The sequence below is a fragment of the Giraffa tippelskirchi genome, chromosome 4 (genome assembly GCF_054371585.1).
Source record: "Giraffa tippelskirchi isolate mGirTip1 chromosome 4, T2T-mGirTip1v1.2.pri, whole genome shotgun sequence".
Lineage (NCBI taxonomy): Eukaryota > Metazoa > Chordata > Mammalia > Artiodactyla > Giraffidae > Giraffa > Giraffa tippelskirchi.
This window is the reverse complement of record NC_137278.1, coordinates 206,229,336-206,251,798: the sequence shown is the minus strand read 5'-3', so window position 1 is coordinate 206,251,798 and position 22,463 is coordinate 206,229,336. Positions and strand designations below refer to the sequence as shown.

General features: G+C 55.4%; 1 protein-coding gene, 1 long non-coding RNA gene and 1 other non-coding gene across 4 annotated transcripts in view; 1 reads left to right on the top strand and 2 right to left on the bottom strand.

Annotated features, from left to right (window-relative positions):
• CYB5R3 (cytochrome b5 reductase 3) overlaps positions 1-17,593 on the top strand; it is a 25,239-nt gene extending 7,646 nt beyond the window's left edge. The window contains exons 2-9 of one of the 2 annotated variants that reach the window (XM_081587842.1): positions 1,891-2,022; positions 5,476-5,548; positions 5,926-6,032; positions 8,176-8,305; positions 8,764-8,847; positions 9,050-9,135; positions 12,535-12,634; positions 16,454-17,593. In XM_081587842.1, coding sequence (XP_081443968.1) covers positions 1,891-2,022; positions 5,476-5,548; positions 5,926-6,032; positions 8,176-8,305; positions 8,764-8,847; positions 9,050-9,135; positions 12,535-12,634; positions 16,454-16,626 — 885 coding nt within the window. In that variant the 3' untranslated portion in view covers positions 16,627-17,593. Of the gene's footprint in view, positions 1-1,890; positions 2,023-5,475; positions 5,549-5,925; positions 6,033-8,175; positions 8,306-8,763; positions 8,848-9,049; positions 9,140-12,534; positions 12,635-16,453 lie in introns of both variants that reach the window. The other variant, XM_081587843.1, reaches the window with a different exon arrangement.
• Positions 11,672-22,417, bottom strand: LOC145544731 (uncharacterized). Its single transcript, XR_014081602.1, has 2 exons — positions 22,225-22,417; positions 11,672-12,757 (listed from the first exon to the last, which is right to left on the bottom strand). It is a non-coding gene; the product is annotated as an uncharacterized LOC145544731 (long non-coding RNA).
• On the bottom strand, positions 22,056-22,205 carry LOC145504151 (U12 minor spliceosomal RNA). The gene has a single exon (XR_014052129.1). It is a non-coding gene; the product is annotated as a U12 minor spliceosomal RNA (small nuclear RNA).
• Positions 22,418-22,463: the final 46 nt, after the last annotated feature.

The window sequence follows — 22,463 nt, the reverse complement described above, 5'->3', positions numbered from 1 at the left end:
TCCATTGGGGTGCCTGGGCTTCTCATTGCGGCGGCTTCTCTCGTTGTGGAGACGGGCTGTAGGTGTGTGTGTTTCAGTAGCTGCAGCAAGGGGACTCTGGCAGTTGCAGCTGTGGGCTCTAGGGCGCAGGCTCAGGATTTGTGGCGCTCGGGCTTTCGTTACCCTGCAGCATGTGTGATCTTAGTTCCCCAACCAGGGATCGAACCCGTGTCCCCTTCATTGACAGGCAGATTCTCATCCACTGTACCACCAGTGAAGTCCTCGTTGGTTTGATTACAGTTGCAAAACCTCTTTTTCCGTCCCCCAGATCTGGGTGGACAGGTCTTTTGGGGGCCACCCTGCAACCCACCAGAGCCTCCTTTAATCTGGAACCCGTTCCTCAGCCTTCGTTTCTCGTGGCTTTGATATTTTTGAAGGGTCGTGCCAGTGGTCCCAGAGGACAGCCCTCCGGTGTTGCCTTGCGTTAGAGGCGGGTCCTGAAGAAGGCACGGGGTGGTGTTGGCCCCTCTCTCTCCATATCAGGAGTTGCCTGGTGTTGCCTGGCCCCTTTCCTATGCTGCTCGCTGTTTGGGGTGGGGTCTGCCAGGTTCCCTGCTGAAGGGCTGGTCTTGAGGCTGTTCTTGTCTTCTCCTTGGGTCTTGCTTGTGGTCCAGTTTGTGGAGGCTGCCCAGGACACGGCTTCCGGATGGCCCCGGGTAGCCGCTGCAGCCACATACATGCCCGGCGAGGTTGCACGCCTGCTGGGGGACAGCCCGGGTTAGCCACTCTTCAGGGCTGATTTCCATCCTGACAGCCAGGAAGTGTGACTTCTGACCCCCATTTCTCAGATGGGGAAGCGGGGCAGAGAGGCTCGGTGGGCTTCCCAGGGACAAACACAGCTGGAAAGAGCAGCAGGCCAGTTGCCTTTCTTTGCAAGGATGTCCTCTCCAGGGAAAACCTAAGCATTTTTATCTGGCCGTGTGATTTGAGTTTTCTCTGTTTTCCAAGTATCCATACCACCTCAGAGGGTCTTTGTGAGGCTGAGAGTATAGGGGGGAGGGGGCTGGTGAGGAAGAGCCTCTTAGAGCCACATAGCAGAGTGGGCATGATGTTGAGGGCGAGGACCGATGTTTTAAGAGCATGGCTGGGGAGGCGGGTGGACTCAGGCTTGAATTCCAGCTCCCCACCTGCCAGCTGTGTGCCTCTCTGAGCTGTTCCCTTGTCTGTAAAGCGGTGGCGATGTCAGCACCTTCTTCAGGGTCGTCATGAGGTTAACCCCCGTGTGGGGCTCAGCATGGTGCGGAGAGCTTCAGGGGACCTTGCAGATCACCTTTGTCCGGTTTGGTTCAGAGGAGGGGAAAGGACTCGACCAGGGTAACCCAGCCAGCAAGGAGTAGAGCTTCCCAGCGTCCAGTTTAGTGCCCCAGCTGCCCGTCACACCTGAAAGCAGAACCCCAGGGCTCAGGGGTTTGTCTGTAGAGAACTAGCACTTGACATCACTTAATGGGGTCAGGGAGATTGACTCGAGGGGGGAGGAAGGGAGCACAGGTACGCAGTACTCAAGGTTAAGCACAGGTACTTGGGAACTTTGTGCTGAGCTCCCTGGCAGCCAAAGTGAAAAGGGGCTACATGCTCAGTTATGTAGCTTTCTTTGTCCCTGTGCCTCAGGGGAAATGGAGCTTTTCCAGTGACTCAGTAACACAGTGATGGGTTTCATGAGTTTGAGTTTTGTATTAATAGCATCTCCCAGCTGGCACCAAGATGGTGCCAGCGTCCCTGGATGAAGTGGGGAGAGGGTGTTCCTGGCAGAGGAGCAGTCTGGAGGTGTGGACCAACTGGTGTATTTGGGGAAGGGCAGGGGGCAGGCCCTCCCCGGGGCCAAGCTGACCTCTTGGGTCTGCCTTGTTTCAGTTGGGCCACGTGGTCCTCTCCCCAGTCTGGTTCCTGTACAGCCTGCTCATGAAGCTGTTCCAGCGCTCCACCCCGGCCATCACGCTCGAGAATCCAGACATCAAGTACCCGCTGCGGCTGATCGACAAGGAGGTCAGTGCGGGGCCCGAGGGGTGAAGGGGCACAGGCACCTCTCTCTGCTTCTCAGCATCACAGCATTTTGTGGGCTTCTACTATGTGCTCAGGGCATGGCCCTTCTTGAAGTAGATCCCGTTATTTGCCCATTTTACAGATGGGGAAAATGAAGTGATGTCCATTTCTAAGGGCTTCCAAGGTGGCACTAGTGGTAAAGAACCTGCCTGCCAATGCAGGAGGCATAAGAGATGTGGGTTCAATCCCCTGGAGGAGGGCCTGGCATCCTACTCCAGTATTCTTGCCTGGAGAATCCTGTGGACAGAGGAGCCTGGTGGGCTACAGTCCATGGGGTCACAAAGAGTCGGACATGACTGAAGCAACTTGGCATGCATGCACGCATGTCCATTTCTAAGGCTACCAGTAAATTACTGAGGGATTTGAACCCGAGTCTTTGATCACAGAGCAGGTTCTCTGAACCACACTTACTAACCCACAGAAAGTCAGAGTGGGAGGGATGCTGTAAGGACTTTTGGGTCCAGGTACCCATTTAACAGATGTGAAAACAGAGGGCAAGACAGGAGTAACTCGGGTCACATTGTGAGTCAGGGGCTGGGTTAGGACTCAGGTCTAGGCCTCGTGGTCATCCGAGGTGCCGCATCCCAGGGCCCCTTCCTTAAAGACAAGGTCTCCTCCCTTCTCCTTCCCTCACTCCCAGGCCCACTCACTCAGGGCCCCTAGAGTCCTCCTTCCCTGTGTGTTCCTGTGATCTCGCGTGTGGCTCGGTCTGCACCTCCGGCAGGCTCACTCCTGCCCTTCCCGTGATGCTTTTCCTTTTTTCAAACCTCCGATCGTGATTTTGATCTAAAACCATCCTCTCGCCATCTTTGCCCAGCCGCCTACCCTGTAAGGCCGTCTCCCTCCTCACTCTCCCCCATCAAAGCCTCTCCCTCGTGCTATTTCTGGCCACAGGCAGCTGTCTCAGAAGGGGAGTGGCAGGGAGGACTGAGTCACGGGGCAGAGAAAGCCAGTCACCTGCTACAAGCCTGAATCCTGGGCTCTGGTCTCTGTGCTGGGCTCCACATTAGAGCTGGAGCACCTGTGACTGTAATTGTACCAGGAGTTCTTAGAAGTCAAAAACCAGAAAAAGGCCCCCCCCTAAAAAAATGACCACTTTCCAGATAAGACCATACTTATCCTTTCAATATACCGTATACACAGTTTTTTCTTACTAAAATGAAACCACAACATTTTGAATCCTTTTGCTTTTATAAAGTTCTTTTTCCTTGTTTTTTTCACCACGTGGCTTGTGGGATCTTAGTTCCCCGACCAGGGATTGAACCCTGGCCACGGCAGTGAAAGGCCACAATTCTAACCAGTAGGCCACCGGGGAACGCCCTTGTTACTGTTTTTTAAACCCAGAAGTAGTGTATGATTTACATGTGCTCACTATAAAAATTGTCCTTTTATAAAAGAAAAGCACATGTTTATACGTGCCCTGTTCTCGAGTGTGAACGTTCCCCTCCCCCCACCATGACCCCTGTGCAGAGGGTCCCATTCACGGGTCATCGTGAGCCTTTCTGGTGTCACATTGGTTATGTGCGTGACATATGGACGTTCAGGTGTGTGTATACTTAGTTTCTCTTTTTAAATAACCTGATGTTTTTACCTGGCTGTACAACATGGACTTCCCTGGTGGCTCAGACAATAAAGAATCCACCTGCAATGCAGGAGATGCGGGTTCGATCCCTGGGTCGGGAAGATCCCCTGGAGGAGGAAATGGCAACCCACCCCAGTATTCTTGCCTGGAGAATCCCCATGGACAGAGGAGCCTGGTGGGCTAAGGTCCATGGGATTGCAAAGAGGCAGACACGGCTGAGCGACTAACACTTTCACTTTTACACACAACACAGACACCTTTTCATGTCTAACCTGAAGCCAGTTCCTTCTGTTTGACAGCTCTCTGGTGTTTTGCCACAGGGGTGTCCACAGCGGGCCCTCCAGGCCCCTTTGATTGAGCAGGTGGCGAATGTCCTAGCAGTCACCACCCCCGTTGTAGCCTCCTGGTGGCTTTGCAGGGTCAGCGGGTGGGCTTGTTCTTGCTACTTGCTGTGGCACAGGGAGAGGTCCCGGCTGCCCGCCCTTCCCCTCGCTGAACGGGACTGGACCAGGTGATGGGCAGGGTCGCCCTTAGCCTCGAGAGTCCACTGCTTGGCTTGTCATGGCCAGTGGCTTCCTGGAAGCAGCAGCGTGCCAAGCCCTCACAGGCGTTAGCCTCGTGACTTTTGCTGTCCTGGGCTAGAGGTTGTTGAACACAGTAATCATCAGGGTCTTTGCCTCATTTCTGTTCTTCCTCCAAAAATGTCTGGCATGTGGGTTTCTGACCTCGAACCCCAGGAGTGGTTGATAATCCTGGAATCCACTTGCAGGAGGCCTTGGGCCTCTGTTTGCAGCTGGACTGTGGGGCAGAGAGACCCGCCGGCTGCCAACAAGCCCTGCATCCCGAGTAGGGGATGGGCTCCGGCTTTCCTGAGATCCAGGCCTCCTGCCCCAGCTTGCTCACTCCAGTGATGCTCTGGCCCTTTGGAAAGGTCACTTGACCCTCCCTGGATGGTAGCACTGTCCATCACTGGACCTTGCCTCATGTGAGCGTGAACACAAGTGCTGGACAGCTAGCTGCCTGTCTTTCCAACGGCCCCTCCGCACCCACCGTCCTGCAGCTCCTGGTGCAGGGGAGACCCCCAGGGGCCTTCTGGAGCCCAGTCAGGGTCTGGGCACTGGGTTCACTTTCTAGCTCTGACACTGTGGGATGATTGCCTCCCTGGCCTCTGTTAAGACCAGGCCCCGTCCTCGGCCCAGCCTTGGTCCTAAGCTGCCTCTGCCCCGCCCTGGAGGGGAAATGGCCTTTGCCCATTGACCATGCCCTGGGTGCACATGGCCATGTCCACCTCCCAGGCAGCGAGGCTGCTATGCTTCTTGCCCTGTGTAGCCCCGCCACAGTCATGCCATCCTGCCTTTTGGGGGCTTTTAATTTAGTGGCTCCTAGAGCCCTTCTCTTGAGTCTCAGTCCCAAAACTCAGGAGCCTTGTCTCAGCCCTTCCCCACTCTGTGGCCAACCCCCGAGTTCTTCCCGCCACCCCAGGACAGGACACTTCTCAAGCTATGGCAGAGGTGGGTCCTTCCCTCCTGCCCCTGGAAACCCTGGAATTTTCTGGGCCATTTGGCAGCCTCCCTTTGGGATCTGGAGCTCGCTCCCTGCTCCAGCCGCCTTGCTCTGTGGCCCTGGGCGGGTCACTGCCCTTCTCCGGGCCAACGAGAACAGAGTACTTCTTGCCATGTGTGGCTGACCTCTGTGCCCTCACACACATGTGTGTCCACCTGTCAGTGTCACCCTGGTGCTGGGGCAGGGTGGGGGCTCTGGGTCCGGTGGCCCCTCTGTCCTGGGTGTCGTCCAGCAACTCGGCCTCCTTGCAGGTCATCAGCCATGACACCCGGCGGTTCCGCTTCGCACTGCCGTCGCCCCAGCACATCCTGGGCCTCCCCGTCGGTGAGTGCAGCCCTGACCCAGCCCACACGGAGCCAGCCAGCGCTGGGAAAGGGAGGTGGGGCGGGGCTTTGCATTTTCAGTAAAAGCAGGGAGGGCTTCAAGGAGGCGGTGTCAGCCATCCAGGCCTTCGAGGGTGGGTGTCAGAATGAGAGAGCAAAATGCCCCAGTGTCCCTGGCAGTAGCCCCAGCATGAGCAAAGGCAGAGAGCTGAGACGCGATGGGAGTCCCTGGGATGGGGGGGCGGTGAAGGGTACAGCGGGAGCCAACGTCAGTCCAGGCTGTGGATGCTGGGTGGGGCGCAGGGAAGTGGGTTGACAAGACCCAGGGGACGCTGCAGGGGTGGTCCCCGGCCCATACTCACCCCTGCTGCCCTACAGGCCAGCACATCTACCTCTCAGCTCGAATCGACGGGAACCTGGTCATTCGGCCCTACACGCCCGTCTCCAGCGATGATGACAAGGGCTTTGTGGACCTGGTCATCAAGGTGAGGCCTTGGGGGCCGCAGCTGCGTGGGGCGGGGGTGACCACATCACAGCCCAGGCCTCCACGGGGTGCACGCGCCCCAGAGTCTGGTCTCTGAAAGCCCTGTGCTTGCTGAGCCTGGTCTCGGAGTGAGGAGTCCCCAGTGGTTCTCAGCACAAGCTGAGCGTGGGGGTCTCAGCAGAGGGCGGGGGGGGGCGCTGGATTCAGGCTCAGTGTCTTCAAACCAGGACAGATGGTCTGCCGGAGAGGAAGCAGGCAGGCCCGCCTTCCCGCTCGCAGACGGGGAAGCCTGGGGAGCTGGGCGCCCGCTCACCCTTGAGAAGCACCCCACAGGCCCACTGGGGCTGCAGTGTGAGGGGCTCGTGGGTCCTTGTCTGGGCGCTGGGGTGAGGGGCTTTCTGGGATCCCCCACCAGTCAGGGGATGGGTGCACACCACGGGGAAGATGCAGCCGTTAGAAGCAACAGACCAGAGAGACGCAGACCACCCAGAAAGGATCTTAAAAAACAAGACACTGAGTGGAAGGAGAAGTGACACCTCTAACCCAGTACATTTTTGTGAAAATTAGAAACACAAGCTGTGCAGCAGTGAGTCACTTTCTCTGATTACACACCCAAAAAGTGTGAACCTGCCAGAGCTGGTGGTGGGCGTGGGGTGTTAGACACCTTCCCCAGTCAAGGCCCAAACCACAACCCCCACCCACTGCCACCCTGGCTCAGCACCCCCGGGGGCCAGGCTTATTGTCCCAATGCCGCTGTGCAGGCCCCAGGCCCCCTCACTGGACCCCAGGGTGGGGGCGCAGAAACAGACCCCCACTGGGCCGCAGCTTCAGTCCCGGAGGTTTCAGGGTCCCGGGCCGGGTGCTGGGTCTGTGAGGGCAGGAAGGGAGCCGGCCTGGCAGTCCTAGATCTGGCCTGGGTCCCTTCTTCGCTCGGTGTCACTCAGGCCGCACGCCGGGTGCCCAGCCCACCCGGCCTTGGGAGCCTGTCTTTGGCTGGGGAGTGGACACTGAACAGGTGGGCACACGGGTCAGTGTTGTTCAGAGGACGGACACTGGAGCTGGGGTGGGGTGATGACAGCTGTTCCCCCCGCCCCATCCCTCTGAGCAGGCAACAGTGAGGCGAGCAGGTGGAGATGGAGGGAAAGGACCCTCCTGGTGCAAAGGCCTGGGGTCAGGAGGAGGCTTGAGGACTTGAGGGCCAAGAAAGGGAGAGGTCAGCAGGGCCGGGCAGAGCCTTGGAGGCCCTGGGCGGCGGGGGCTTTGTCCAGAAGGAACGGGAAGGTGGTGAGGGTTCATGCATCTCTTCTTGCTGAACTTACCCCAGCAGGATGTGGAGGTGTTGGGGGGGATTCAAGTAGAGGATGAAACACTCACGAGGACCAGGTCCTTCCTGTCTTGGAGACCTCGTGGCCCCCTTGGTTCGCCCTGGCTAAAGGTCAGAGCACTGGCCTGGCACACAGTGGGCTCTGCCCACTCTCCTCCCCGACCCCAGACACACAGACACGCCCGCTGTCCTGCAGCCACGAGTTCTCCCCTCCCCACCCCCGAAGCTCCAAGGCCTGTGAGGCCCATGGCCTGGGCACACCCTGCCCCTGCCCCCTCTCTGCCCATCACTCCTGCTTGCCCTTCAAGGCCCAGCACAGATGCCCCCTCTGCCCTGGAGCTCCTCCTCCGTCTGCCCATCTCTTTGTCGAGGGTCGTAGCTCCATCCTCTTTTCCCAAAGCTGAAATCCCAAAAGGCACAGAGAAGGAAGTTGTTCCAAGAGTGACGTTTTCATGGCAGCACAAAGTGGAAAGAACTGAACATCCACCAGCAGGGCCCGCCCTGGGCTGACAGCCGTGGGAATCTCCTGCTGGGAGGGGTCACAGACACGGGTCTTGGCGGAACGTTATACATCAGGCCCTCGGGTCGGCTGCCGTGGACACCAGGCTGATGCTTTGCCCTCTGAGGGGACGTTATGGGGAAGGCAGGCCCCCGGGGGGGACGGGACACAGACAGGTAAGTTCTGATGGGTGGGAGGATCACCAAGTGAGCAGGCCACATGTGGCCGCAGAAGACCCCAGAAGAGGGTCTTCCCGCTGTGCCCAGAGCTCACCCTGGCAGCCTGGGAACGGGGGCTGAGGACGGTGCGTGTGTCTTGCAGGTTTACTTCAAAGACACCCATCCCAAGTTTCCCGCTGGAGGGAAGATGTCCCAGTACCTGGAAAGCATGAAGATTGGCGACACCATTGAGTTCCGGGGCCCCAACGGGCTGCTGGTCTACCAGGGCAAAGGTGATCTGGGTTGGACTCCCCGAGGACCCGGCGCCCGGCGGGTGCGGTGGATGTTGGTGCAGGTCCCGCCCCTGCTGCTGTCTGGACGGGTGACTCCTGTCTGGCAGGCCACCTCCTCTCCAGGGCCTCAGTTTCCCTAGCTGCTGGGAATCAAGGTGGCCAGTGCAGGGGTTGCAGACCAGCCTTGGGGGGCACATCCAGCCCACAGACTAGCTTTGTTAGGCTGAAAACAAACCAGGGGAGGGCTGAACTGGGACCCCCTGCTTCTCTAGCCTCCTGCTCCTCTTGGCATATGAGCTGGTCCTAGTCCCCCCTTCCCATCCTCCTCACCTGACTGGCTGGCGGTGGTATGGTGGTCGCCACATCCAAGCCCTTGAGATGGGGAGAGTCTGCAGCCCGTCTGACCCCCAAGCATGGTGTGTTTGAGAGCTGGGCCTCACCCCGTCTGCTCTCCCCAGGAAAGTTTGCCATCCGTCCAGACAAGAAGTCCGACCCTGTCATCAAGACGGTGAAGTCTGTGGGCATGATTGCGGGAGGAACGGGTATGTGGACGTGGAGCCCCTCCTGAGTCCCTGGTGGGCGGAGGTGTCGAGTCGGGGGCAGGGTGTGGGATGCTGCACAGGTTACAAGCGCCTGGGAACTGCCTGAGGTCAGGGTTGTCCTGGCACCTCCCCGGGCATCTGCCTGGTGCTGTGTGTATGCAGCAGGTGCTCACACAGCATGTGGGGGTGGCTTGTTTTGCAGGCATCACCCCAATGCTGCAGGTGATCCGCGCCATCATGAAGGACCCTGATGACCACACCGTGTGCCACCTGCTCTTTGCCAACCAGGTCAGTGGGTGGTCCTGAGGTCTGCAGACCCGAGGGTGGGGTGCCGGGCAGGCACTGCTCAGGGGTCTGTGAGGAACTGCGGAGATGCCCAGGGTGGCTGGAAGGTGTGTTGAGTGTCCTGTGCACAGCAGCCTTGCAGCAGCTGGTGGGGTTGGGCAGAGCTAGAGTGTCTGACCTGAGCCGGGCCGCTTGGGTGGATGGGGTGAGGCCCCTGGAGCACCCCCACACCGAGACTGGCTCCCCTGGCCGCTTTTTCGGCACCTTAGTGCTCCCTCCACCGCACACGGAATTAGGGACCCACCAGGGACATGGGAAGAGCCTGAGGGTGTATCTGCACAGATGCGATGCTGAGGACACACCCGCACGAGGTCCCTGGGCTGGGGGTATTGGGATTGGGTTCGGACCTGGGCTCTCTGGCTCCCGAGCACATGACCTCCTCCCCATGCCTGCAGCTTGCCTGCCTGCCCTGGCCTGCTGTGTGGCCTTGGACAAGTCATTCTCCCTCTCTGGGCTTCCCTGTCTCACTGAGCAATGAGCTGATAAAGCCAGGTCATCACAAGGATCTCTCCAGGCTCAGCGTTTCATGACAGTATGTGGATTTTGTAGTAAGGCCCCTTTGTGGGGAGGCTCAGATGGGACACCCCCTGCCTGCGTGGGGGGCGTGCACCAGGTCCCCCACACCTCTCAGATACGGTTCAGGTCAGCCTGCCCCCGGGTCCGTCTGGCTCAGGTTCTGCCCCATCCATCTGCGAGGACGCTGAGCCCGGAGGGGAAGGGTTGGCCTGAGGTCCCTGGACTCCCACAGCTACAGAAAACTGCCCTGAGGTCAACCAGCGTGGCCTTGACCAGGCCCAGGGGTGGGTGGAAAGAGCCAGAAATTCCAGGCTGGCTGGTGGGGTGAGAGGGTGGTCTGCACTCAGCTTGGTGGTGCTGGGCAGTCTCCATCCGGGCCCTCTGTCGCCTGAAGTGGCATCTCTGTGCCCGTCGGCGGGGGCGGGGGCTTCCGTTATCTGCATTTAGTCAGTGCGGTGTCACAAGTCACGCAGCCTCTGAAAGTTCCACTCCACGCTTGCAAGGGAGGGAAGGTGAAAAAAATGCAAAAAAAAAAGGATCATGTGAAAATCATTCTGACCTCAGGGTCCCGCTGGAGGGTCTCAGGGACCCCGGGGGTCCGCAGGGAACCCCACACTGGGAACTGCCGCTTTGCTCCAGTCGAGTCGTTGCCTCTCCCTCCTTCCCCCTGAGTGACGTGCGTGCTCTGCTGGGACGGGGGCCGCAGCCCCTTCAATTCCCCATCTGCAAGGTAGGGTAATGGGGACCCACCTCTCAGGACGGTTGTGAGGACTGAGGTGGCCTGGGACAGGAGCGCTTAACATTGCAGATGTGTGCGTTCTCTCTGGAGGGACGGGGTGACCGGGAGTGGAGGCTGGCGGGGACCCAGGGTGAGGAGGGTGTCCTGGGTGGGTGAAAGCTCAAGCTCTTCCCCCAGCCTTAAGGAAGCCCCACTTTCAGAAGGGCGTCGAGGAGACAGTAAAGAGCAGGGCAGCCTGGTTCTTGGGCAGGGAGACTGATGCTCTGAAGGCGTCGGTTCTTCAGAAATTAATACTCAGAAGTCCCAGTGGGATAATTTTTTTCCTGTTATAATATGACAAAATGATGCACAATGCCCTGGAAGACAGAGTGTACATGTGCAGCCAACAAAGTTTTGAAAAAGAAGAGTGATGAGGAAGAATACTAAGAAATGTCAGTGATAAAAATAGCGCGGCTCCGGAGCCACACGTGCGACCTGGGTTTACTGGACTGGCTGTGTTTCTGGGTAATACAGCAGGAAGTCTGCTCTGTGCTGGAACATGCTAGAATACGTGGCTATTTACACTGAGGTTAGTTAAGACTAAATAAAATTAAAAACTCACTTTCCCAGCCTCACTAGGCGCTTTTTGTTGGTTCCACAATCTCATGTGACCAGTGGTTAGTTACCCTGTTGGCTAACACAGATCTAGAACATGCCCATCCTTGTAGAAAGCTCGGTTGAACAGCCCTGGCCTAGAAGCAGACCTGAGTGTAAATGAGACTCGGTATCTGATGCAGGTGACATGTCAGACCCAAGGAGAGAGACAAAAAGGAGTGTTGGGTTAGTTGCTGTGCTCTTGGGAAAAATGAAGTAGATCCCTACCTTACCTTATAGAAAAATGAAGTGTCGGTTAAGGATGTATGTGTGAAAAAGTGAAGCTTTAAAAGTAGAGGGTGAACACTTTTAAATACAAGAAGTATTATTGAATGAGTGAACAAAGATGGTCGGGCTAAGCAAGACACTGAGGGAGAGCCCGTCAAGGAAAAGTCTGATGGAGCCATCTGCTTAAAAATGAAAAGCTCCTCTGGGGAAAAAGCACAAACTATAAATAGGGTAGAAAGATAAACAACTGAGGATGAGACACGTAATGTATCATCAATAAAAATTAATATCCTTCATATAAAAAGAGTTTTTACAAACTAATAAGAAAAAATGTGAGCAGACCAGTGACAAGCTTACTAATAATAAAAGATAAAACACAAGCTTTACTTTCCATCAATCTGAATGGCAAAGCTTAAATGATCATTACCCAGTCCTGGTAGAGGTGTAGAGGGGTGAGTACCCCAGGACTCCCTGCTGGCATGTCTGTTGGTTGTAACCTACCTGGGGAATAAAGCAGCGGCTTGTATCGAAGGCCCTAACCATGTGGAATTTTCTGCCCTGGACTCCACTTCCTCCAGTTGACCCTAAGGAACTGACGGGGCACTGAGGATGGTCAGAGAGGTGTTGTTCACAAAGGAGGATGCTCAGAACAATTTCCATGCCTCTCTCGTTGCCTGCCTGTCCCAGCGGGTGACCTTTGCTGGTTGACGGAGCTCTTTGGCCCCAGTTTCACAACAGTCCTGTGAGTCAGTCATACTGCTCACTGACCAGAGGAGCCAGATCTGTGAGTGACCTGCAAACATTCCGGGCAAAGTCTGTGCTTAGGAATGGGAAGAGGGAATGTTTCCGGAGTAGACTGCTAACGCTCCCTGGGGGTCTAGGAAGTCTTCCCGGAGGAGGTGACACAAGCTGAACTCTACAGGGCCACGTGGGGCTGGCTGAGTGAAATCAGTGGGGGTGAAGGTGGGGACCTGCAGGCCAAGCAGAGGGATTGACATGGGCAAGGTTGTGTGATTTGGGGAGTCACATCTATATTCCTTAAATTATGGACCTATTGCATTGATACAGCCCGAGACACCAGAACATAAAACGACTTGGACTTTCCCTGGAAGCTCTGCCAAGCATGTGGCCCACAGGTGGGCGGGATGACAAGGGTCTCCAAGGGCAGTCCCTGTCGCCGTCCCTCCTGACCACTGGGCCCTGTCTGCCCCCCGCCCCCCGCCTAGACCGAGAAGGACATCCTGCTGCGGCCCGAGCTGGAGGAACTGAGGAACGAGCACTCGGCGCGCTTCAAGCTCTGGTACACGGTGGACAAAGCCCCTGAAGGTGAGCGTGCCCGGGCGGGCGGGCTGGGGTGGGGCGCTGGCCCACGCCCGCCTGTGCTGTGAGCCCTCTGCCAGGTGGAGCCTTCTGTCTGCATGGTCTCCCTTGGTCCAGCTCCCCATGGCCCTGTGAGAGAAGGGCAGTGAGGAAAGAGGGATCAGAGAGGGGAGGTAAGTGCCCCTCAGCGCACAGTGAGAAAACCCCAGAGCTGAGACTTGAACTTGTGTCTGCCTCTTACGGAGCCCTAGGCCTCCCCCTGCCTGCACGGCTGGACACAGAAGGCCAGCGTTCTCCCCTTGAGCTGGGGCTAGCGCTGAGGGCGAAGGGTGATCGTTTCTACACAGTGCAATCATCAGCCCTGGGGGGTGGGCTGCACTAATGTACAGCTACCTTCACTCTACCTGTCCAGGTGTTTGGGCTGTTTGCCAAGGACACATAGGAGGCAGGGAGTGAAGGCTGCCCCCAAAACTCGAAACAAGGTTGTTCTCTGGGAGCTAGATTCTGCTCCAGTCTCCTGCCAGGCCACACTGTTAGTTGGAGAAGGGCATGGCAACCCACTCCAGTATTCTTGCCTGGAGAATCCCACGGACAGAGGAGGCTTGTGGGCTACAGTCCATGGGGTCGCAAAGAGTCAACTGAAAAAGACACGACTGAAGCAACTTAGCGTGCCTAGCATGCAAGCATGCACTGTTTGTGGACACTGCCCTCTGGTGGTGGCACCTGGCAACGCCAAAACCAAAGTGCCGCCTCCTGCTGCTGCTACTAAGTCGCTTCAGTCGTGTCCGACTCTGTGCGACCCCATAGACGGCAGCCCACCAGGCTCTGCCGTCCCTGGGATTCTCCAGGCAAGAACACTGGAGTGGGTTGCCATTTCCTTCTCCCGTGCATGAAAGGGAAAAGTGAAAGTGAAGTCGCTCAGTCGTGTCCGACTCTTAGCGACCCCATGGACTGCAGCCCACCAGGCTCCTCCATCCATGGGATTTTCCAGGCAAGAGGACTGGAGTGGGGTGCCATTGCTTCCTCTTAGGGAGAGTTTTAAGAGGGACCAAGCAGTCCAGACCAGGAAGAGATCCAGTTGGGTAGTTTTCTGGTATTTTACACTTCTGTTTGTTATTACCCTGACCATGATTGGAGAGTAGTTGGAGGACTGCTGTAGCATCAGGCATAAACTGGAAAAGGTAGATGCTGAGAAGGAACCTGGTACCAGGCCAGCGTGGTGATTGTGGAGCTAGAGGAGTTGGGGGAGGGGCCCGCTGATCGTGTTTCCCCCACAAAGTCTCCTTCAGTATACAGGTAAAGAGAAATATTTACCTAAAAAAAAATCCTCGTAAAACTGCTGCTGCTGCTGCTAAGTCGCTTCAGTTGTGTCCAACTCTGTGCAACCCCATAGACGGCAGCCCACCAGGCTCCTTCTGTAGCTTATACACCTGTACATTTCATACACTAGCAAATAGGGTTTAATCCCATGAAGTTTTTTACAAAGTACTTTGAGGTCTGTTAATAAAATGGGATCTACCTGCCTATGTCCCACCCCATTCCAGAGGGATTTTAGGCAGCTTACAGAGACTTGTGGAGTGAGTCAGAGTGAAAGAAAAACAAGGCAGGCCCATAAAATGCAATCTAGAGTGAGGTTTGTGCAAGAGCATGGGCTACGGTGTACCCTTACCAGGACTGACCAGGCGTATGACTCTGAGCTTCCCAGAAGCCAACGTGAAGGGGGAGACATGGTCGGTTACTGAGCACAGTGCCGGCGAGGTAGAGAATATACCCCGTTGCTCAGCACAGCAGACGCTGCCTCATCCAGGACCAGCTGGGACTGACTTGCCCCCCCTTCTCCTAAGCGACCCCCCCACACCGCCATGGGGTGTACACAGTGTGATACAGGGAGCGATGTCCATTTAGACAAGGTCCCTCGGTGACCTCCGTGTGACCTTGGACTTCCGCAGCTGCGTTTCTGTTGGCGTCAAGGGCTTTAGTGAGGTTCTTCCAGATTTTGAAGAACAGAGAGAAGCCAGATAATTAGGTGTTTGGAGCCGGAGGGACTCAGGGTACAGGAACCACCCCCCAGCCTCGGGCGGGCCTGGTTTGAGCCCTGTCGTCTGATCGACGCAGTGTTGCTCTGTGTGCTGCTTGCACTGCCGCACAGCCCTTGGCCTGCTGTCTCACGGGAGCCAAGCCAGAGGGCTGGCCTAGGTAGGCCCCCCACTCATTGGCTGGGGCTCGGAGGCTGGCCTGGGGTCAGGCGCCCACCAGGTGACTAATGGTGGCTTCTCAGAGGGGAGGGAGCGTGCAGCAGGTGGCGGGCATCCGGTGAGTCCCTCTGTCTGAGCCGCTCGGCACAGGGGTCATTTGAGGGGCCAGCATGCGCCCTCAGTCCCCAAGCAGTGTTTGTCCCAACTGACCATTGAAGAACTGCGGAGCGAGGTGAGCTTCAGACTGGGTCGCTCCTCACGCATCTGCAAAAGGGAGCCACGCTGTTGGGCAGTACAGATGATGGGGGCAGGGAGCCGTGCACCAGGACTGGCTGGTCCCCCTCCCTGAGCAGCCCCCGTCGGCGGGTCAGTCCTGAGAGTCCGTGTGGGACTAGAGTCCTGCCGGCCCCGGGCCGCTGGATTCTAACCGTGGGCACCGGCAGTCACTGGGAGGAATAAAAGGCAGCTCTGGATCTCAAGTGAAGCCTGGAGACACAACTGCACATGTGTGTGTGCAAGACAGGGAGGCGAGCAGGACTTCGAGGAGGCTGCTGTTTTGAGGACCCTGCATCTGGAACTTCAGCCTGTGTCCTGGCCTTGCTGTTTTCCAGCTCAGTTCAGTTCAGTTCAGTCGCTCAGTTGTGTCTGACTCTTTGTGACCCCATGGACTGCAGCACGCCAGGCCTCCCTGTCCATCACCAACTCCCAGAGTTTACTCAAATTCATGTCCATTGAGTCGGTGATGCCGTCCAACCATCTCATCCTCTGTCGTCCCCTTCTCCTCCTGCCTTCAATCTTTCCCAGCCTCAAGGTCTTTTCAAATGAGTCAGTTCTTCGCATTAGGTGGCCAGACTATTGGAGTTTCAGCTTCAGCATCAGTCCTTCCAATGAATACTCAGGGTTGATTTCCTTTAGCATGGACTGGTTGGATCTCCTTGCAGTCCAAGGGACTCTCAAGAGTCTCTTCCAACACCACTGTTCAAAAGCATCTAATGCTTATTTGGGACACATTCCTTTGTTCATTATTTATTGAGCAACTACTCTGTGCTTGGCAGTCTAGGCACTGAGACTACAGCTGTGGACCAGACATGGCTCCTCGTGGGCCGATGCCCAGTGGAGGGAAGAGTCAGACAGTAGGCATGGGGCTGGTAGGTAGCAAGAAGTGTGGTGGGGAGTCGGCAGTGTCACCCTGACCAGCCTGGCACTTAGCACTGGCTGGGGGACCTCTGGGACCTGGGGTTAATGTCCCAGCCCTGTCCATGCCTCACTGTGTGACCTGAGACAACTCAATTCTGGGTCCTCTGAGCCTCAGTTTCCACATCTGTAAAATGGGATCAGTAAGCCCTGCCCTGTCCATCCATGAGGATCACACAGGAGGCGAGTAGAAGTGAAAGGCTTTGCAAACTGTAAAGTGTGGTTAGGAAACCTTGACAGGCTTGCATTTGTAATCCAGGTGGGCCAGGCTTGGGGGCAGGGGATCAGGGCTGAGGTCTGCTGCAGTCTTCCGTGTTTGTTGAAAGAAAGGAGGAATTCACGGGCACAGCAGCTTCATCACGGAGGAGGGAGCGGTGGGCAGTTGGTGGTCGATCACATGGCCACCGTTGGGCTCACCTGGTCTCCCGCCCCGCAGCCTGGGACTACAGCCAGGGCTTTGTGAACGAGGAGATGATCCGGGACCACCTGCCACCCCCGGAGGAGGAACCGCTGGTGCTGATGTGCGGACCCCCACCCATGATCCAGTACGCCTGCCTGCCCAACCTGGACCGCGTGGGCCACCCCAAGGAGCGCTGCTTCGCCTTCTGATGGACGGGCCCTGGCCACCGGGCCTGCCCGCTCTCACTGTGCCCTGGCCGTACCCACCCCTCCTGACACTGTTCATTAACACCACCCGCCCCGTGTCTCCTGCTGCGGCCGGGTTCAGCCTGGCCTGCCCGTGCCTGAGAGGTCACCCTGCTGGCTGGCCCTGAGGGGCCCCTTTGGGAGCAGGTGTCTGTTACAGGTGGGCCGCCATTGGCCACCTTTAAGGCAGATACCTGTCTAGGCCTCGCGGGAGATGTTCCTTCCCTCTCCCCACCCCACAAAATACACACTACTGGGCGGAGGCTGCCAGCACCACACTCCCCAACCTCCCCAGAGCATCCCACACCCTGGAAATAAGCAGAAATGTACAGGCAACCCTTAGCTGCAGGTCCCAGGCCCTGACCCTTGGCCTCAGACCCTTGCCTGCCACCCCTGCCTGCTTCAGGGCCACGGCCAGGCTTCCACACCTGACACTACGTGGTAGGTGACACCAATAAGTCCCCTTGGCAGGGGCTGCTGGGGTGAGAGGTTGCCCCCAACCACCCAGGGCCAAGCAAATCCGGGCAGCAGGGAGGTGGGCTTGTCCCTCGGGCTGGTGTGGGAGGAGGGGGCTGGCCTAGGGCCCTTCCAGCTGGCACATGGGCCTTCCCAAAGCCTCAGCAAAAACACCCAAACATTCGGGCAGCTTTGGAAGTTCCAAGCAGTCCATCTCCCATCGACTGCTTTAGCGTCCTGGGCAGCCAGCCCTGATGGCAGATCTGAGGTGGTGTGCATTTATTCATCCGTCCTAGAGGCCCCCTGCTGCCCCTGCCCCAGGTCAGGGAGATTTCCAGCAGAGCCCCTTGTCTGAAGGACATTCACAGTGGCCTCAACGTTGCCTTAGACACAGCGTGTTAGCCTCTTGCTTATCGGCTTTTTCAGAGTCATTTATGAGCAAATATAACGTTGAAGTAAAACTTTGCTAGTTTGACCCCTTTTGGAACTCTTGGAGGCTCTGTGACCTACGTTGTTGGGAAGACGGGGGGGAAGGGGCTATGCAAGACCTGGCATTTATTTCTGAGGTTTGTTTGTGTTTGTAGTAGAACTTTGGGGAACTCCTTGGCTGTCCTTCCACTCCATGCTTCCACTGCAGGGGGCACGGATTTTATCCCTGGTCAGGGAACTAAGGTCCCACAGGCTCTGCAGCACAGCCAAAAAAAAGAAAATTTGTGGAGAGTACAGAAGAATATACACAGGAAAAGAAATATTCACAGGAAAAAATATACATGCAGGAAAAATAAAAACTATACCCAGGAAAATAGTGGGCATCCAAAGGCAAACACTTACAACTTAGATGAAACCACACGGTCCCCTGTGCGGCCGCTGCTCGCCCTAATGGCAGGAATGCTTTCCCTCTGTGGTCAGAAACTTGCCATAGGCCTGCTGGATCATGGCTTTTTGGTAGCAGATCCCTGCTGTTGGACAGTTAGGCTGTTTCCAGTTTGCGGATTTTGTAAATAACAGTGGCTGTCTTCAGCCTCCTCTCTGGTGGTTTCTTTTAGGATAGATTCTTGGAAAACAGAGTGTGGACACTGGGAGTTCAACGTCCCTCACACCCAGTCTTATACAGATCATCTCAGCCATGTCCCCAGTCCTAACTTCAGACAACCCCACGTGACCCCAGTCTTTTACATTGTAGGCTCTCTGGACACCCTGAGAGAAGTAGGAAGAAGTTAGTAGCCCCCCTCTCCCACAGAGAGACTGAGGCTGAGGGCAGTGAGTAGCTTTCAGGGTGGTGGTGGGGGGAAGGGTGGCCTGAGGTGAGGTGGGTGTCACCTTGTCCTGTGGAGGCTATAGGTGGGGAAGGGAGTTCCTTCATTCAGGGTCCAGGTAAAGAATCTGCCTGCAATGCAGGAGACCTGGGTTTGATCCCTGGGTCAGGAAGATCCCCTGGAGAAGGGAATGGCAACCCACTCTGGTGTTCTTGCCTGGAGGATCCCATGGACAGAGGAGACTGGTGGGCTACAGTCCATGGTTGCAAAGAGTCCAACATGACTGAGCAACTTCCACTTTAACAGTGCCTTTACTCTCCTGAAGTGAATTCACCGGTGATATCACTTACCCATACAGAATTTTTAAGAAATCAACGCAAAGCTCCAACTATATTATAAAAGCAAAAAAAAAAGGCGATCTAGTAGGTTAAGACTCAGTGCTTCCACTGCGGCGGGTAACGAGTTTCATCTCTGGTCGGGGAACGAAGATCTCACAAGCCGCTGGGCCATAAAAAAAAAAAAATGGAATGTATAAAGTGATGCACATTTCAGCATGTCAGTGCTGGGCACAGGCCCCAGAGGAAGCACCGGCCTGTGCCCAGACACAGGGGCTCCGCGTGGCTCAGAGGGCTCCTCCGCTCGCCTCCCGGGCTCTGCCTCCCAGGTGCAGGTCTCCCAGGCCCTGGTACAATCCTTGCTTAGTCTCCAAGGAAGGCAGGACCCAGTACCTTTGGCTACAGCGCAGCTGCACTGCTGGCAATCCATGTGTGCGCTCACTGAGCAAAAAGTCCTGCATGTTAGTACAAGAAACGTAGCGAAATCTCGGCCCAGAGAATCGTAACCGGCGCCTCTGGCCCCGGGATGTCTCGGGCGTGGGAGGGCCAGCGGGACGGTCCACCCTGCGCATCCTTCACGTGACCAGATCCCAGCCGCCCAGGCCGCCAGGTGCGACCCACAGAGTTGCAAAACCTCCCTGGCGGAGGGCCATCCCGCTCACTGTCACAGATATGGTATCAGTTAAGGACCACACTCTAGTGGTAGTTTAGGGGGCCGGCACCCAGTCTCGGCAGGGCAGACGCGACCTGGATTTTCCCCCTCCGTCTGGAGCCCAATCTCAGACCCCCTCTGGCTTCACCAGCTCGTTTTTCCACTGACCTTCTGATGCCAGATTTTTTTTTTTATTGTGTTGTGGTGCTCTGTCAAGAGTAACTAACTCCACTGAGGGACTTCAGTTCAGTTCAGTCGCTCAGTCGTGTCCGACTCTCTGTGACCCCATGAATTGCAGCACGCCAGGCCTCTCTGTCCATCACCAACTCCCGGAATCTACTCAAACCCATGTTCATCGAGTCAGTGATGCCATCCAACCATCTCATCCTCTGTCGTCCCCTTCTCCTCCCGCCCCCAACCCTACCCAGCATTAGGGTCTTTTCCAATGAGTCAACCCTTCGCATGAGGTGGCCAAAGTATTGGAGCTTCAGCTTCAACACCAGACCTTCCAATGAACACCCAGGATTGATCTCTTTTAGGATGGATTGATTGGATCTCCTTGCAGTCCAAGGGACTCTCAAGAGTCTTCTCCAACACCACAGTTCAAAAGCATCAATTCTGCGGCGCTCAGCTTTCTTCACCGTCCAACTCTCACATCCATACATGACCACTGGAAAAACCATAGCCTTGACTAGACGGACTTTTGTTGGCAAAGTAATGTCTCTGCTTTTAAACATGCCATCTAGGTTGGCCATAACCTTCCTTCCAAGGAATAAGCGTCTTTTAATTTCATGGCTGCAGTCACCATCAGCAGTGATTCTGGAGCCCAAAAAAGTAAAGTCTGATACTGTTTCCACTGTTTCCCCATCTATTTCCCATGGAGTGATGGGACCAGATGCCATGATCTTAGTTTTCTGAACATTGAGCTTTAAGCCAACTTTTTCACTCTCCTCCTTCACCTTCATCAAGAGGCTCTTTAGTTCTTCACTTTCTGCCATATGGGTGGTGTCATCCGCATATCTGAGGTTATTGATATTTCTCCCAGCAATCTTGATTCCAGCTTGTGTTTCTTCCAGCCCAGCGTTTCTCATGACTGAGGGACTTAGAAAAGAATAACAGTAGGGACTCACAGGGCACTCAGTTCATGCCTGGCACTGTGCTCAAGGCATTGCCTGTATTTTACATTGACTGTGTGTGTTAGTCTCTCAGTTGTGTCCGCCTCTTTGCGACCCCATGAACCACAGCACGCCAGGCCTCCCTGTCCATCACCAACTCCGGGAGTCCACCCAAACCCATGTCCATCAAGTCGATGATGCCATCCAACCATCTCATTCTCTGTCGTCCTCTTCTCCTCCTGCCCTCAATCTTTCCCAGCATCAGGGTCTTTTCCAATGAGTCAGCTCTTCGCATTAGGTGGCCAAAGTATTGGAGTTTCAGCTTCAACATCAGTCCTTCCAATGAATATTTAGGACTGATTTCCTTTAGGATGGACTGGTTGGATCTCCTTGCAGTCCACGGGACTCTCAAGAGTCTTCTCCAACACCACAGTTCAAAAGTTTGTTGGCAAAGTAATGTCTCTGCTTTTTAATATGCTGTCTAGGTTGGTCATAACTTTCTTTCCAAGGAGTAAGTGTCTTTTAATTTCATGGCTGCAGTCACCATCTGCAGTGATTTTGGAGCCCAGAAAAATAAAGTCAGCCACTGTTTACACTGTTTGCCCATCTATATGCCATGAAGTGATGGGGCCGGATGCCATGATCTTAGTTTTCTGAGTGTTGAGCTTTAAGCCAACTTTTTCACTCTCCTCTTTCACTTTCATCAAGAGGCTCTTTAGTTCTTCACTTTCTGCCATAAGGGTGTTGTCATCTGCATATCTGAGGTTATTGATATTTCTCCCAGCAATCTTGATTCCACCTTGTGCTTCCTCCAGCCCAGCGTTTCTCGTGATGTACTGCTGCTACTGCTAAGTCACTTCAGTCGTGTCCGACTCACTGCGACCCCATAGACGGAAGCCCACCAGGCTCCCCCATCCCTGGGATTCTCCAGGCAAGAACACTGGTGTGGGTTCCTATTTCCTTCTCCAGTGCATGAAAGGGAAAAGGGAAAGTGAAGTCGCTCAGTCGTGTTCTACTCTTAGTGACCCCATGGACTGCAGCCTACCAGTCTCCTCCGTCCATGGGATTTTCCAGGTAAGAGTACTGGAGGGGGGTGCCATTGCCTTCTCCACTCATGAAGTACACTGCATATAATATAATCTGGCATTTTAGGCAAATTCTTCACTGTCTGAACCACAAGGGACCCCGGGTTTCATTAACTCCTCAGATACGACTGAATACCCGTCTCACGCCAGGGTCAGTGCAGGAGATTCAATGAAAAGGCAATTCCGTATGTCGCAAAAGCCCGTGTTATTTGCCCTACTTTAACATTATAGACCAGGAAAACACAGGAGCAGACACACACGTGAAAGAAAAACGGCTGGCTTCTGAAGGTTATACAATCCGGAAGCATAACACTTGAGACTGGGAGCTGTTTGACCCCGTGCGCTACACTCAAACATAAACTGTTAACATTAAAAATGGCAGCCGTTCTCCCCACCTCTTTTAAAAACCAGCATCAAATTGTCCCCTACAAAATTAATCCGTAGTAGACACACTGCCACTGATTAACGTTCTACTTTTTAAAGTAAGAAGGGGACGGGCAGATCGCAACTCCCAGGCATCCCGCAAAGTAGGCGGGTCACCTTAGGGGCAACCTTTACCCGCTCAAAAATTCGTCTCACATTAGCAGTGAGGATTCGGGCGTCACCCCGAATCGTTATTTTCCTTACTCATAAGTTTAAGGCATAAAGACGTATTTCACTTACTTCCTAGGTAATGAATCCCATTCTCATTAGCCATACGGTGAGTATAAAAGTGGAACGTTGAACCCAGTACTTTGTTCGTTGAAGGTTGCCTTATTCATTTCATTGTTTTATGTCGCTTTTCATTTTACTTTTTTTTGTCGCGAGAGAGGGGGGAATGGTAGGGCCACAATATGCAGATAAGCAACCGGCTCGCAAAGATTCACGGGGAGAGCCCCGCCCCTTCCGGTTCCTTTCTCAGT